We start from the raw sequence: 17,212 nt of genomic DNA, 5'->3' as shown, positions 1-17,212 counted from the left end.
ACGAAGAAGTTTCACTTCAGACATGTGTACTTTATACGCACGCAATCTTTGTTTTGCAAAGTTAATATATTTTTGTAGTGTATAGTTGTATGCAACATTTACTTATTTATACGTTATCTTACAGCTAACAACCATATTATAAAACAAAACACTTAGACAACAAAGCCAAAATAGATTATATTGAACAAAATATACCATAAAGAATAGTTGAAATTTAACAAGTTTAGAAAAACTAAATTTTTACTGCTAAACAAAGTCAAAGTTACGTCCTCTTTGGTGAGGTGGTAAATATCAACTTTCTCATAATTAGGGTTATAGTGAGCTAAAACCCGAAACTTCCCGGTAACCCGGTCTTTTGTGAACATAGGTTTATTGAAAAATGATCTACTATATGCAACTTTACAGAAATTGGTTAAATAATGATAAATTAGATAAAGTTTAGCAAAAGGCTTTTATATATCATGGACATGAATACAAATAATACAATTATATCATTTTGCCTTATTAGTACTATTATTATTAGAGAATGTTATTAATTGGAATATAATTATTACTGACATTGTTATCGTTGTTATATATTTTTGTTAGTAATGGCTTCGAATCCCTTCGAATCAACCGTGGTAGGGTAAAGAAAACGATGGCTTGCAATAGAACAATTTCAAAATGATGTTTTATATACATTTTCGTCATAAAATGAATTTGAAGTGTTAAATTTGGCTATGTTTGGATTTGTTTCTATCGAGCGAAGTTATTTAAAATATAAGTTCTATGTTCAAATTAATCTGAACAACACCTGCTTCCTGCAATGCCTGCAAAACAGAGTGCCTTTGTATAAATTAATAATTTCATAATAGTAAAACAAACGCATTTCTCCCGTACATATGGGAGTGCTTATTACGTTAACATACGGTAGTGCATGTTGTGTGTGGTAGAGTATCAATTATATAAAATATAAGTTCTATGTTCAAATTAATCTGAACACCACCTGCTTCCTGCAATGCCTGCAAAACAGAGTGCCTTTGTATAAATTAATAATTTCATAATAGTAAAACAAACGCATTTCTCCCGTACATATGGGAGTGCTTATTACGTTAACATACGGTAGTGCATGTTGTGTGTGGTAGAGTATCAATAAAAGTAAAATATAAGTTCTATGTTCAAATTAATCTGAACACCACCTGCTTCCTGCAATGCCTGCAAAACAGAGTGCCTTTGTATAAATTAATAATTTCATAATAGTAAAACAAACGCATTTCTCCCGTACATATGGGAGTGCTTATTACGTTAATATACGGTAGTGCATGTTGTGTGTGGTAGAGTATCAATTATTTAAAATATAAGTTCTATGTTCAAATTAATCTGAACACCACCTGCTTCCTGCAATGCCTGCAAAACAGAGTGCCTTTGTATAAATTAATAATTTCATAATAGTAAAACAAACGCATTTCTCCCGTACATATGGGAGTGCTTATTACGTTAATATACGGTAGTGCATGTTGTGTGTGGTAGAGTATCAATTATTTAAAATATAAGTTCTATGTTCAAATTAATCTGAACAACACCTGCTTCCTGCAATGCCTGCAAAACAGAGTGCCTTTGTATAAATTAATAATTTCATAATAGTAAAACAAACGCATTTCTCCCGTACATATGGGAGTGCTTATTACGTTAACATACGGTAGTGCATGTTGTGTGTGGTAGAGTATCAATTATTTAAAATATAAGTTCTATGTTCAAATTAATCTGAACAACACCTGCTTCCTGCAATGCCTGCAAAACAGAGTGCCTTTGTATAAATTAATAATTTCATACAAACGCATTTCTCCCGTACATATGGGAGTGCTTATTACGTTAACATACGGTAGTGCATGTTGTGTGTGGTAGAGTATCAATAAAAGTAAAATTAAAATAAATGCTGCGAAAATGACAGTGATCGCCATCTATTCGGGAGTAATGTTGTAACTTTTTTGTATATTATGTATTACATTTTTAGCTTTATCTTTCGTATAATTGCTTAATATATAATTTATGTTAGCTGTTTATGATATAGTTCAGAGAATTTTCACTGTTTAAATGCAATACTCTCGTTAAACGTAACTTATTCAATAAAGCTTTTTATTTGACGATTATTTAAATGATTCTAATCTTTGGTTGATTGAATTGATTTGCTCCAGTTCAAACAATTTGAATGACTCAAAACTTGGCGATTAAAAAAAGTGGCGGAGAGTTTCGTTCCAGGTCTTCTTATAGGCTGTACGCCCTTGACTTGCAAACTGATAGTAATTTAGAATCAATTTATCATATTTTCTGTTGACATTCATAAATGAACTTAGTTACCCATATTAATAAAGTTATTTAAAAAAAGTAATGTAACGATGTATTTGTTGGAAAGTGTCAAGGACCTCTACGAATGATGTTTCAATTGTCAAAACATTTTCACACACCATAGTTTAATATAATAATTTGTATAATTATATAAATTAGCGCCTTTTAGCGGAAACTTTTTAAATTTATGGTTCTAGCAATTTTTACAACAGATTTATGAATGCAGAATGATTTGATTCACAGGAATCATGATAATTTCGTCTAGAACATGCAATCCTCAGAGCTGAGAGTCAGTTTACCAATAAATCTGAATATTAAAAGCAGCAATGAAGTTCTCCAAAGCTCGAGTAAAGTCTTCAAAAGCTGTTTTTCTTATAAATGTTAATGTATAATAGGCAAGTAGGTAGGTGATCGGCCGTCTGTGCCCGATACGCCATCGAATTTTTGAGTCTAAGGAAACCCGGTTTCCTCTCCATGTTTTCGTTCACCGTTCGAGCGAATGTTATATGCGAACATAGAAAGTCTATTATTTCACATCCGGGTATCGAATCCTTAAAGTTAAGAGTGGCACGCTGAAGCCACTAGTCCAACACTGCTCTTAGGTGTCTAATTAACAACCACACAATAGAACAAGTTAACGAATTTTCATTACTAGGTATAACAATAGACACAAACATAACTGGAAATCACACATACAAAAAATAAAATCAAAACTATCAAAATTTTTATATGCTTTCCGGGAAATTAGAAAGACTACGGACCTGAAAACCGCTCTAACCACCTACTACGCCTATGCGCATGCATGGCTAAACTACGGTGTAATAATGTGGGGCAATAGCACCGACGCACCAGCACTATTCACAACTCAAAAAAAGTTGATTCGGATCATAGTTAACATAGAACAAACAGACAGCTGCAAACCACATATCATAAAACTAAACATTATCACTCTACCCTCATTATACATATTGGAAATCTGTCAATTTGCCCATACACACAAAGAATTTTACACCAAACGCGAAGACATCCAGACAAGATATACACTTCGACACAGAAAACGCCTAAACCTACCATCTTCCCGATTACAAATACATGCATCAAGCCCACTAGTCATGTCAATCAAAATTTATAATAAACTACCCGAGACGCTAAGAAATGAAAAAAAGATACATATATTTACAAACAAACTAAAAAAACTTCTTATACGTAAATGTTATTATAGCGTTAATGAGTACCTAGAAGATAAAAATATAGCTTAATTTCATGATTATTAATCCCTAAATATTCAAAATTAAATAAAAAAAAAGTTATTCTATGTAATTGGTACTAGCCTGGAGTGTGAAGTTTTATGTGCTATTTTTTATTGTGTTGCTATTAGCTATGTTTTATAGGTTTTGTAATGCCTTCTTTTGCTGTGCCCTAACAGGGTCCATAATATTGTACCTAGCTTTAAGCCTCATAAACATCTTTTGTAACAGTATGGAATGCAAATAAATACATGAATACATGAATAATTATTGGATAATAAAATACAACACAAAAGTATGTTTGGTAGGTTAAACCAAAGCCCTAAAATGATCGTTCCTTTCATAAATATGTCCTAATTTTATTTTATTACAAGAATAACCCATGACAAATTATTTGATTAATTACTCCACTTAACACATTAACATGGTTGGTTGATTGAGATCAAATCAATTTTTCCGCATTTTAATCGCATTCATTTACAGATGCTGCCTGTTTTATTGCTTGGTGAGGTTTATTTCGCAATTATTTACTTTATATGTCCTTTTCTTCGACTAAGTGTATTAATAATTATAAGGCTTTTTAAACACTTTACGGTTGTGGTTAATTAAAATAAAATCATCAATTCTCTGGTTAGGTAGGAAAAAGGAAGACTAGGAATACTAAAAGTAATCGTACTTAAATAAAATATAAATAAATCAGTGGCGCTACATCATTCATATGATTTGTATGAATGTAATAGACAAGTAGGTGATCAGCCTCCTGTGCCTAACACACGCCGTCGGTTTGTTGGGTATAAGTTAAGCCAGATTCCTCACGATGTTTTCCTTCGTACGAGCGAGTGTTGAATGTGCACATAAAGTCCATTGGTGCACAGCCGGGTTTCTATGACTTCAGGAATGAGAGTAGCACGCTGTTGTTTATGAAAAATGTGCATGTACCACATAATAATTGTGATTGAACTCTGAACACAGTGGCTCGGTAGTGTCGAAATTGATGATGTCAATATTTCTGGCATGATTAAAGTTTTTATTATTATATGACTTAAATTTTGACATTGACACAGCAAATACGATCTAAAGAACGATGTTGTGACAGTGAAGTTAAATCTAGAAATAATCTTATAAATTGGCCCAATGTTTCAGTATTAGTAGTAAAATGTCAACACATAAAAAGCTCAAATGAAGGTGTAAAGAATGTACCATGTAAAGGAATATTACCAGGATATCAGGAACGACACACAGATTCGGAACGGAAGTATATTGACGACGTGGTACTGGTTAGACCAGATATATTACGACTTAACATTGAAGATAAAGATAATGCTATAAATGTTTATGATAAAGATGAAAGTATTATTTCCTCAGTAGAATCTTATAAAGATGGACTAAACAATCATGATAATCGAAAGAGCATTAATGAAGCAAATAGATTTTTGAGTTTAAACGCCGCACTAAATGAGTTTCCATTTTCTGATCCTCTAAAGGGATTTAAATCGGTACATCTATCTAAACGCAAGAGAAGGGGACGAAAGCTAAAGCCGCCAAAGCCAACAAAGCCAGCTACCACCAAAAAGAATAAACTAAAAACAACAACGGAGGAGACACGATACGGTAAAAGCTTTTTCTATAGTAACTGAAATTAGGCACAACCAGCACGCGAACTTACGCACGCGCCTCTATATGATATACCTACCTTTTCAGTAACAAGCAACATATGAAATACTTTTGCTAGGCTATAAGTGTAATATATATAATATCATCTATTAAATCGTTCTAATGAATGAATTCATTTAAAACCAAACACTGTCACTTTGTGTCTAGTTTAAACGGTCATACTGATATTTCAATGATGAAGGGTTTTATTGAAGAGACTCCAAAACTACAGGACTGATTAGAAAGATTCATTCACTATTGAAATCGTACCATATCTCTGATGAACATAGGCCATAGACTATAAAAAAGTTTGAAGTGTGAAATAATGATTCAGTACTTTTTTACATACAGATACAGTAATTTTATAGTAATCATCAAAATCTTCACGTCTTACAAAATGTTCTTAATTTAAAAATCTATTTACTGAAAGCTTAGCGCTATAGAACATGGTGTTTACAGAGTTAATGGTGGAACAGCTGAGTACAGCAAATATTTTAATATTTTATTTGCTTTTCGCTTTTAGTTTATAAAGTAACGGTAGAAATCAATCATCAACAAGAACCCGCTAATACACCACCTCCCAAGGATGAAGATGGTTCTGAGGAAGTTCCATTGCTTAAAAGGTTATTGGATCTTGGGATATTTAGTGTTTTTAACTTTAAATAAATCATGATTTTACCAAACATTTTATTTTTGTATATATTATAAAAAATTGTTCACCTATTGTATAGTTTTACACATACACCTTCGGATAAACCATAGAAAGAAAGAATGAAGCTACCAAGGTATTGTAGTGCTTCGATCCTGTTTCCCTGGACAACGTGGTATTATTTGGATTTCGTCTTCTCTGTGATTTTAAAACAAACCACAATTCCAAAAACCACCTCTGATTACTTGAACAGCTTTTTTATCTGGCGCTACAACCATTTTAGGTCTGGGTCTCAGGTCAATTGCTTTTTTTTTACAATAAGCTGATAGTTTCAGCAGACTTTTTGTGGCCAGGGTATACATGGTTCCCTTAACTGAATTTAAATGCGCGTATTAAATGCCCATAGAACGCCTTGTCGTCCAGGGGAAGGTGGAAGGCACTAGAGCGCGCGGAAGGTCACCTACGCGTTGGGCTGACCAGATCAAGTCTGCCGTAGGAGGTTCACTCAATGAGTGTAGCAGGATGAGGTTATCTCATTCAGCTGGTTGCGATCGGGCTGCGTGAAGTTTCATTTTCTGCCATAGATTTATGAGCGTTTACAACTTAAAATGGCAATGGAGGTTCAGAAATGAGTCCTAGAGCTAATGTCCCATCTTTCATAGGGTGTAGAATGGTAACTGGTAGGAACCACGCCAGGCCCATTAACTGCACATCACCTAGTGTTTATCTAGCGCCTTGAATGTAAGCCATCAACCCAGAGGTTCGAACGGCGGTGCGTCAAAAGGTTATTTCCTATATGCGAAACTAACCGTCGTACTGTAGAGGAAAACATCTGGAGGGACACAAAAAGTGGACGGTGTTTTAGGCTCGGCAGGCTGATCACCTATTACTTGGGGGAAATCGTCTACCCTCTTGCGTGTAGCGCCACTGGTTAATTTTATTTTTAAATAGACGGGAGCGGTGGAAATTAATTGTACTTTCAGAGATTTTCAATCAATCATCACTTTTCTATATTAGATTTTTCGTTTTGTTCGTTGTTGTTTTTTTAATCGATTTCTCTAATCAATTACCACTTTGAATGATTATTTTTAAGGCTGTTCTAGCAATAGAGCGTTGATAATAACTAACTAACATGAATATCCTTTTTTTATTTGGTAAGTTCAAGTGTTCAAATTTAAAATAATAACGTTGATTTAACGAGTATTTATGAAAGGAAAATTTATTTTTGTAGCCATGTTTATACCTATACCAACGCTATATTCACTAACAAATATATTATCCGAAGAAATAGATTATGTCCGACCATACGAAGTTGCAGCGAGGGACGAATTTACAAAAATATTTGGTAATCATCTTTTAAAAGGAAACGGAAATAAAAGTAAAAAACCAAAGATAAAAAAGAAACAAAAGAAAAAACCGAGACCTAAAGGCAACAGATTTGAAATTAGAATAGGTAACACACAGATTAATGTCTCCCAGGGATCCATTGTAAAATTTGAAACGCGGAACGGGACGTTTACAACGAATTTCGATGTGTACAAGGAGGATTGTAAAAATTGTGGGAAGCCGTTCCAAAATTGGCCTTTTGACAGACCGTTTCCTTGGAATTGATGTTTTGAAATTAATAAAATCAGCCAATCAATGTCGTGTTAGCTGAACTTGCTGTGAAAGTAATAAATACATGAGTGGCGTTACATCTTTTTTGACTGTGAGCCTTAGATTTCTGTTTCATGATTTGTCAATCTAATAGGCAAATAGGTGATCTGTCTCCTGTGTCACTCCGTCGTGTTGGGTCTAAGGCAAGCCGATTTCCTCACGATCTTTTCCTTCGTACGAGCGAGTTTTAAATGTGCACAGACAGTCCATTGGTGGCTGGGGTTCTACGATCTCAGGGATGAGAGTCGCACGCTGAACTAGGCCAACTCGGATTGTCTCAGTGCACTTGAATGAAAGTAATACAATAATAAATAAATATTTATTTACAAGAGCAATACTTATTTTTTTATATAGAAAAGTTTGTAAGGAGGCTAATATGATCTTATGGATGCCGCCGCCCATGAACATTCTTATTGCTAGAGGGCTCGCGAGTGCGTTATAGGCCTTAAAATAATTGGTACGCTCTTTGAAGCACTTTTATTGGTTGGGAAAAACTGGGAAGCTAATTTTCACATAACTGCAATCTGCCTTGATTTGTTTCTTTTCATAAATTTCTTCGCGTAAATATTTGTCGATACTGACAGACTGAATATTGTGGATATTTTGTCGAAATCTTCAAATACGTTATTTGTCAAACTTTAATTACAGTTGAAGAGATTAACATTTTGGATTGAATTTTTCTTTCCATTATTTTTAATAGTTCACCTTGGAAGACATGTATCTCCAACTGAACAAACATAAAACAACTTGAGAGAAAAGAAAGAGAGTACCATTCCCTGGAAGGTCAGCAACACACGCGTTAGCCCCCGACGTTGCAGGTGTCAACAGGCAGTTGTCACTATATTCAAAGGCCCGCCTGCTCGATAACCTCCTGTTCATAAATATGCTATGTGTTCGAAGAAACCAGACTTGGTTTAATAAGATTTTAGCTACGAAACAGTAAATCCAGCAAATATCTGATTTTAATTAATTAAAATAACTGTCTTACTAACCTAGCTGTTCACAATGCGTTCAAATGCTAAAAAAATATAATATTATATCAAAAAGTAATTAAAACGTCCAGTTATGTAAATAATCGCTATCCGTTTTTTTATTAAAGCTATTACGTATGAGCTCGTTCTACTTCGTAGTCTTTACTGAAGTGCCTTGTAAAACCCAAACCGATACATTGGTTTGCTGCCTCCACACCACTTTATCATCTTATCAGGGCATTAGGCATGAGACCCATAATTGTCTGAATTTGGTCAGACCAGCGGGTAGGCGATCGATCCCCTTCTTCGGCCATCAGAGATCCCGCTGAAGTATTGCAGAACCAATTCGATTTAGGGGTCCTTCAAGAAAAGAGCATACTAAATCTTTAAAGGCCGACAACGCCTGCTCGATCCTGGATCACAGGAGGAGTTGTTCAGATTAAGACCTGAGTCCAGCTCAGCCTGAGCTGAGTTCTAGCAGACATGGACGCGAAATACGAAGTTCCACCCGTATCACCTCGCCCTTCCACAACTAATCGTTTGAAGGCAGTTTTTGTACCACTACTATGTGGAACCAGCTGTACTGAAGTATTTCCGATACAAGTCGACTAAGGGGACTTCAAAGACTTGCGTACCAATTCTTAAAAGGCTGATGGCACTTGCTTCTCAAGTGAGTATCTATAGGCGGTGGTATCACTTAACAGCAGGTGAGCCCTGCCCCCTGTTATAAAAAAGGTGTATGGTTTCAGCAAGATGGGGACTCAGCCCACACAGCTAGGATCGTGGGCATATACACTAAAAGCCGGAAAACGGCCTATGATGTTGGGAGACGCTTGGGAGACATATTGTGGCCACCCATATCTCCCGACTCAGCCCTAATTAACTTTTTTATGGGGTTTTCTCAAATCAAGAGTTAATTGTACTCCTTTTACAAATTTTGGGCCTAGAATAAGGAAAAACGTGAGACCCATATCAGTTGACATCCTGCGGCGTGTAAGCAAATTCGCTTTGAAGAATGCTTTCACCATGATGGAAGACATCTTGACGGTGTAATATTCTAAAATCTGAGGCCCAGACCTAAGAAGGTTGTAGCACCACTGATTTATTATTTATTTAATGTACACTTATATATTTCTATATATTATCATTCTTATATAGAGAATTGCATTAGAATGGTGAACATAGGTTTTATATAATTACGATGGTATTCAGGTGTTAATAATAGATTCCTATATGCTCAGGAAACTTGCCTTCAGAGCAGTGAACTACAGTTTTATAGCAGACATCAATATCTGCAAAGGTGATAGTGTCAATATTAATATATTTTAAATTATATTCTGTTACTTAGAATCGAATTTCTTTTTAAACCAGGTGAACCAAATTAATATAATTCCATGTAATAATTAACACTAAATGAGAGATAGAGTTAAGAGCAGTCGCATTGTTAAAGGAATTAAGTAAAAGAAAATGACATATGTTTTTAGTGTGTTTATTTACACTTTGGCAGTGATGGCGCACTTATTTACAAAGAGAGTTACGTTTGAGACCTTTGTTGAGCAAATCCGGGGAAATTTGAAAAACCATTAAAGCTTTGGACGCGTAATGCTACCATAAAAACGCCAACATGATTCCGTAATAACACTAGCGTGAAAACGGTAATGTCCAAACGCTGGCATCAAAACGGTAATATTAAAACGCTAGCATCAAAATGGTAATGCGATTACGCTAGCATGGGATCGGTGATTACCAGGCGTGGAGGCCGAGACCGTACGCGCCGTAGGCGGTGTATGGAGCAGCAATTCCGTAGGGGGAAATTCCGTAAGCACCAACAATTGGGGCTCCGGCATGGGCAGCGCGGACAGCAGCGGCAGCGCCGTCAATGGCGGCGACCTGGGATTGAGCGGCGGCGACGTAGTTCTGGGAAGCGGCGAGGTTGCCCCAGTAAGCGTTCTCGTGGAGGTTGCGGTTGGTTTCGGCGACCTGGCGGACGGCCTCGGTGTTGTGTTGGACGACGGCTTCAGCTGCTCTGGCCTGTCCTTCGCCGATGGCGCGGACCGTGTCCTGAGCGGCCACAGTGGCGTCGATGGCTGCGGCCTGGACGTCACCGGCGTTGGCGCCGTAGACCAATGGAGCTAGGATGGCGCTAGCTGAGGCATAGCCGATGAGGGCGACGAAAGCGATCTGAAATCGAGTTGGTTATGTGAGAAATCATATGGCTGTGTGTTCTTTTTTTTTCAATTCATCCATTATAAAAAGCCAAAAAGATTTCAATGAAAACTGTCTTTTAAAGGATTTTGTACGAGTATATAGGCATTTATGCATTGTGATATTTCTTTGTTGCGCGTGACAAGTAAATCATTTAGACACTAAAGTATTGAAGGTCGATATGAAGTACACACACATACAAGAATGTTATAATTGACTGGCAATCGCTGGCTTCCCAAGGCTTTTATTAATAATAATACTAGCTGTGCTCTGTGTTACCCGCAATTCGGTAGCACGATGTCTGTAAAAGGCGAGATTGTTTTAAAAGAAGGTCGCAGTCCGTGAAAATAATAAATACAATCTACATATAGGTACAAAAGATTTCTATTTTTAACGCGCTATGTACATTGTACAAATTATTATAATTTTACATTGATGGAGTCGCAACATAAAAACGATACTCCAAGTAAATTTTGTATTCCCACAAAGGGAGTGTAATGTTACTCCTTTAAAAAGTCCATTGGTGCACAGCCGGGGATCGAACCTACGACCTCAGGGATGAGTGTCCCACGCTGAAGCCACTAGGCCAACACTGCTCTTATTAATCTTTAAGCATATTACTTTCATGGTCTAAAATTTCGCGATCAGTCCCAGAACCTTGGCCACGCATTGGTATTCCAAGCAAGTTACATTGAACGAGTACTTGCGCAATGTGTTATAACATTAGTACATATATATGTCAGTAAGACAATTGTCTATATGGCTTTGCGGATTTTTGTTACCGAACCGATTAATGTTTCACCTAGATAATCGCGGTATGATTTCCAGCTGTTAGGAGCGGGGATTGGGACATAATGATTTTATTTATGGTTTTCCACCCAAACCATTACGCATCTCGATTATTACACGAGAAGTCATTCACAGCTATTAAAATGTTCACCATGTACTGTACATCGAGCGTGCAAATGTCAATATTTAACTAAGCCTCTCTCAGCTATTAAATTAAAACAATATTATCGCATTTTGAATGAAAAAAAAAATGATAAAGATAGTATTATACCTATATATATATATATGTGTATATATATATACTAATCAAAAGGATGTGTATGTTATTTGAAGACGGTTTTGATAACAACTGATAAGGTGGTCTTACCAGGAATCTCATGTTGCACTTCTATTGACTGCTACTGAGCTACTGAATGCAAACAGAATGCCTACACGGCCTTTTATACGCGAAGGAAAGTTGCTGAGTTGGGAAGTTTGCGGAAATCAAGTTTAAAGGCTCTATTTACAAGTTTTAAAAAGGGCAGGGTTTTTGAATGACATTATGTGGAGCGACCGTAAAAAAATATGTTTATAATCTATGTGTGATTAATGTATCGTATTTCTTCTGTAAGCTTGGTAACAGCAAGTAGTTTTGATGTTCGGTTTTTAAATTGTGAATTGGCAGTGAATTTTGTAATATGAGTAGAAATGTTCTATTTTTAAATTTAAAGCAAGAATTAAGGGAAAATGGGTTGAAATTCGATTTTTAAATTTAACTGAGTATGTGTGTGTGTGGGTGTGGAGAGGTTTTTTATTAGTTTTAATAAGATTCGATTTTTAAATTTTAAATTATGAAATATATTGAGCGAGAATTACGAAAAAATATTCCAGTATTAAATTTAAATTTGTAAAGCGGGCGTGGCAAGGTCTTTGTGCTATATTTAACAAAACATTCGATTTATTAATTTTGTTGGTAACTGACATTAAATAGTATAGACAATATAAACATATTCTAACCCCATTGTAATTATAGAATATGTAAAGAGATATAACAAAAATATAATTACACATAGGAATTTCTCTACCAATCAAAGATGTATGTATATTTATGAATTAGAATCGGTTACAAAACCGTGCGTTTGAACGCTGGCGATGCAACAACGGATAGTCCGTTATAGTATGCAATATTAACACTCATAGGTGCAATGTGTAGTGTAGAACAAAATTAATTTTAAGGTACAACAATGAATTATTATATTATTACTGAAAGAACCTAATTGATATTTTAAATTTTTGACTTCTTTAAGCGGGTCATGCCACATGCCAAACATTCTTATATTATGCAAATACAGATTTTTAATAAAGTTTGTTTACTCTACAGCATCTTGTAAAGCTATATACAGATAAGTCTTAGTAAAACCTTTTTTCACCTATCAACTCAGTAAATAATGCACAGAACACATATAGTTCCATTAAACTCGATACTAAACTGATTCCAGTTTTGAATATATCATATTTAAATATGGAAAAAGAGTGCTTCAAGTCCCTATGGACTGTTTAAAGGGTGACTTTAGAAATTGGGCGTTGGTTGTGACTCTGTTTTTAAATTGGTTAAAATGTTTTAAGTATATTAAAGAGTTTCTATTGTCACGTGACCTCGTTTTGAATTGTGAATATTTTTTTGTCGGGAATTGTCGAGGTCGTCCAACTTCCCGTGCTTCCAATATCTACACTATGGCTGACTTTTTTGTTACCTTTCGATATTGTTCCATCAATATCTGCAGAGCAGACGCAACCTTGGAATATAATCTCATTATGTTGACTATAAGTATAATTAAAATATTGTAATGCAAATAGTTGTACTATTAATTTGAGTAACATAATATATTCAAGGTGTTCTACATTATTTAAATATTCTTATCAGTTAACGATTACGTACACAAGAGCAGTGTTGACCTAGTGGCTTCAGCGCTCTGGGGTAGTGTACCTTGGCGAACCCCGAGCGTCCCCGAGAGGCCGTGAAGAGCTAACGTGCTTTTAATGGGCCTACCCATTGCCTACCATGGTCTTGCTACCTCTTTGAATAGCAGCTGGCTTTGTTTTAACCTAGCCCACAGCCCGACATACGAGGCGCGGGGCTGCGTAAGCACATTTTCACCTAATTAAAAAAAAAGCGGTTTCAGCGTGCGACTCTCATCCCTGTTGTCGTAGAAGTTGTTGTGCTCCAATGGACTTTTAATGCGCAATTAACACTCGCTCGTACGAAGGAAAACATCGTGAGGAATCTGGCTTAACTTAGAACCTAAAAATGGACTGCTTGTGCCTACTTATATATTACATTCATACAAATCATGAAACAGATACAAAAATCTGAGGCCATGACCTAAGAAGGTTGTAGCGCTGGTTTATTATTTATTTAATCTTAACTTATATCTTTGTATATATAATCATTCTTTATTATAAAGAGGAAATATTTGATTATTTGCTTTCCAAAACTACAGCATAATTCTTCCACTATTAGAATGATGAACATAGGCTTATATATAATTACGATGGTGTTCAGGTGTTAATAATAGATTCCTATATGCTGAGGAAACTTGCCTTCAGAGCAGTGAACTACAGTTTTATAGAAGACATCAATATCTGCAAAGGTGCAATATTAATATATTTTAAATTATATTTTGTTACTTAAAATCTAATTTCTTTTTAAACTGTTTATCCCGCGGGACATAAACCCGCTATAAAAGTAGGAAGGAGTCGTAGGAATTCTGGATTGTTAAATTCAAGGTAATACATTTTGCTGATTAAGTCTTTCTTAGTTTGAAAGGCGTCCCCGTTAACGAAGACGATACTAATCATTGCTGTCTTCGACACTATATCGTTATATGTTTGCAGAGTGAATTCGCAGTAGCAATATTGTGTTTTTTTTATAAAATAGGGGGCAAACGGGCAGGAGGCTCACCTGGTGTTAAGTGATACCGCCGCCCATGGACACTCTCAATGCCAGAGGGCTCGCGAGTGCGTTGCCGGCCTTTTAAGAATTTGTACGCTCTTTTCTTGAAGGACCCTAAGTTGAATTGGTTCGGAAATACTTCAGTGGGCATCTGGTTCCACATAGCGGTGGTGCGCGGCAAAAATTGTCTTGAAAAACGCTCAGTCGTGGAACGGCGGACGTCGAGGTGATACGGGTGGAATTTTGTATTCTGCCTCGACGTCCGATGATGAAACTCAGCTGCAGGTATTAATCCGAACAACTCCTCTGAACACTCTCCATGGTAGATGCGGTAGAAGATGCAGAGTGACCCCACATCTCTACGCAACGCCAAAGGATCGAGCCGCTCGGAGAGGGATTGGTCATCGACGATTCGAACCGCTCTTCGTTGGATACGGTCAAGTGGAAGGAGCTGGTACTGGGGAGCCCCCGCCCAGAGGTGAGAACAGTATTCCATGTGGGGCCGTATTTGCGCTTTATAGAGTTGCAAGCGGTGGCCCGGAGTGAAGTACCGTCTCGCCTTGCTGAGCACACCAAGCTTTTTGGAGGCTAATTTAGCCTTTCCCTCCAAATGACCGCGAAACTGAACGTCGTTCGATATGTCAATGCCAAGTATTCCGATGCTGGCTGTGGCTTCAAGAAGAGTGTTTTCGAAAAGAGGAGTAGCGACAAAGCGGTAGCGTTATTTTTTTCGCGGAAAACGCTCAAACTTGTGTCTTCTTGGGGTTAAATTGGACTAGGTTTAGTCTACCCCAGTCCGAGACTCCACGTAGTAGAGTTTCGAATTCAGACACAAGTTTGTTCCGGTACTCATCGACAACTGCCCGAGAAATACCTGCCCGGCCAGTGTAAAGAGTATCCCCAGTGCTGTCGTATGCAATGAATGTTGCTAAGTTGCAACATGTCATTGATATGCAGAAGAAACAGGGTCGGGGATAGAACACAGCCTTGTGGGACCCCAGCATTCACGGGTTTAAGGTCGGAACATGCTCCGTCGACAACGACCTTGATGCTCCGATCGGCCAGAAAGCTGGAGATCCAGTCGCATAATTTCTCGGGAAGCCCGTAGGCTGAAAGCTTCGAGAGCAGTGCTTTGTGCCACACCCGATCGAAGGCTTTCGCTATGTCCAAACTAACCGCTAGCGCCTCCCCCTTGGACTCAATTGCCTCTGCCCATCTATGTGTAAGGTATACTAGAAGGTCACCAGCCGAACGACCACGACGAAAGCCGTACTGATAATCGCTAATCAGCTGGTGGCCCTCTAGATACCTCAAGAGCTGGCCATTAATAATGGATTCCATTATTTTGGAGAACAAGGAGGTTATAGCTATTGGACGATAGTTGGACGGATCAGAGCGATCGCCTTTTTTAGGGATCGGATGTATCGAAGCGGTCTTCCAGCACTTCGGGACAGTGCCAAGCGAGTACAGGTACCGGAATAGGCGCGTCAGGACCGGAGCCAACTCAGGAGCTCAAGTACGCAGCACAATTAGAGGGATACCATCCGGCCCGCTCGACTTATGAATGTCTAAGGAAGATAGTGCCTTGCGAACAGCACGTTGCCGGAATGTGATTTCCGGCATTGAATAGTCACACCGCGAAATCGTCGGTGGTGATCCCCCTCGGTCATCCAAAGTCGAGTTGGACGCGAAGAGACAGCCCAAGAGGTCGGCCTTCTCCTTCGCAGTGTGGGCGAGCGAGTCATCCTCCCTGTGCAGCGGTGGAATGGATGGCTGACAAAAATTCCCTTGTACAGCTTTGGCGAGAGACCAGAAGGTTCGAGTCCCCGAAGGGAGTTGGGCCAATCTCTCGCCAAATCTGGCGATGTGCTCTGACTTTGCTTTAGCGATTTCCCGTTTGAAGGACCTGGAGGCTGAGTTATATGCTTTTTTATGTTCGCTGGTATTGGCATCACGAGATATCGCCGCTTCCACCCATGCATTAAAGCATTCTCGCTTTCGACGCGATGTTGCCTTGCAAGAACGCTTAAACCAGGGCTGTGACTTGCCACCGATCGGCGCCGCAGAAAATGGAATAAAGAGTTCCATGCCCTGCAGAACCACTTCGGCGACAGAGGCAGCGACGGAATCTGGAGCTTCCGACGAAAAGCACATAGGCCCCCAAGGGTAGGACGCAAAGAAAGACCGCATCCCATCCCAATCTGCTGACCGATAGTGCCAAATACGGCGACGACCCGAAAAACGGGGCCGTAGTAGGCACAGTACTCCGAACCACACAATGATCCGATGAACCCAATGGCGAGTCAACAGAGACTTGATAGGTCTCCGGATGTGAGGTCAGCAGAAGGTCCAACAAAGAGGGTTTATGACCATCCACATCTGGTATTCGCGTAATCGCAGGGACCATTTGTGACAGATCGTAAGCTAAAGCAAAGTCGTGAAAGGATCTTCCCGCGTGATCGGTGGTTTCCGAGCCGAGCCAATCGGCATGGTGAGCGTTAAAATCGCCAAGTATCACGATTTCAGCGGTAGGAACCCCTTCGAGCAGGGAATCTGTAGCCATTTGGATGTGCTCAATGAGTCGGTCAGTTTCGGTATTTCCGCTATGGGACCTATACAGGCATGCGTAGAATCGCGGATGGTCATCGCAGTCTACGCGCAGCCAGAGGTTAGATAGGTCCCTTCCTTCAAGCGACCCGAGGCGACGAGAATAGATATCCTCTCTGACGTACACGCAAACTCCCGCCCGCGGCACAAATGAAGGTTCCAATTTATACCCCGGGTA

General features: G+C 38.2%; 3 protein-coding genes and 1 long non-coding RNA gene across 7 annotated transcripts in view; 3 read left to right on the top strand and 1 right to left on the bottom strand.

Moving 5' to 3' along the window:
- LOC123719014 (WD repeat-containing protein 7-like) overlaps window positions 1–17,212 on the top strand; it is a 135,169-nt gene that overhangs the window by 55,557 nt on the left and 62,400 nt on the right. The window lies entirely within an intron of this gene.
- LOC123719017 lies at window positions 3,974–5,908 on the top strand. Its single transcript, XM_045676113.1, has 3 exons — window positions 3,974–4,077; window positions 4,716–5,183; window positions 5,749–5,908. The coding sequence occupies exons 1-3, from the start codon at window positions 4,056–4,058 to the stop codon at window positions 5,889–5,891; spliced, it is 633 nt and encodes a 210-aa protein (XP_045532069.1). The 5' UTR covers window positions 3,974–4,055; the 3' UTR covers window positions 5,892–5,908.
- LOC123719029 lies at window positions 6,649–7,568 on the top strand. Its single transcript, XR_006755092.1, has 2 exons — window positions 6,649–7,028; window positions 7,106–7,568. It is a non-coding gene; the product is annotated as an uncharacterized LOC123719029 (long non-coding RNA).
- LOC123719020 (cuticle protein 1-like) lies at window positions 9,975–11,922 on the bottom strand. Its single transcript, XM_045676116.1, has 2 exons — window positions 11,863–11,922; window positions 9,975–10,682 (listed from the first exon to the last, which is right to left on the bottom strand). The coding sequence occupies exons 1-2, from the start codon at window positions 11,872–11,874 to the stop codon at window positions 10,245–10,247; spliced, it is 450 nt and encodes a 149-aa protein (XP_045532072.1). The 5' UTR covers window positions 11,875–11,922; the 3' UTR covers window positions 9,975–10,244.

The sequence above is a fragment of the Pieris brassicae genome, chromosome Z (genome assembly GCF_905147105.1).
Source record: "Pieris brassicae chromosome Z, ilPieBrab1.1, whole genome shotgun sequence".
Classification (NCBI taxonomy): domain Eukaryota; kingdom Metazoa; phylum Arthropoda; class Insecta; order Lepidoptera; family Pieridae; genus Pieris; species Pieris brassicae.
The sequence above is the reverse complement of the archived record's forward strand: the minus strand, read 5'-3'. Positions and strand labels throughout refer to the sequence as shown.

Bases quoted from the DNA above. Each gene is read 5' to 3' on its own strand.
- LOC123719017 (XM_045676113.1), top strand. From the start codon at position 4,056: ATGCTGCCTGTTTTATTGCTTG. The intron at 4,078-4,715 runs GTGAGGTTTATT...CCAATGTTTCAG, and splicing joins GCTGCCTGTTTTATTGCTTG to TATTAGTAGTAAAATGTCAA. The intron at 5,184-5,748 runs GTAAAAGCTTTT...TTTCGCTTTTAG, and splicing joins AACGGAGGAGACACGATACG to TTTATAAAGTAACGGTAGAA.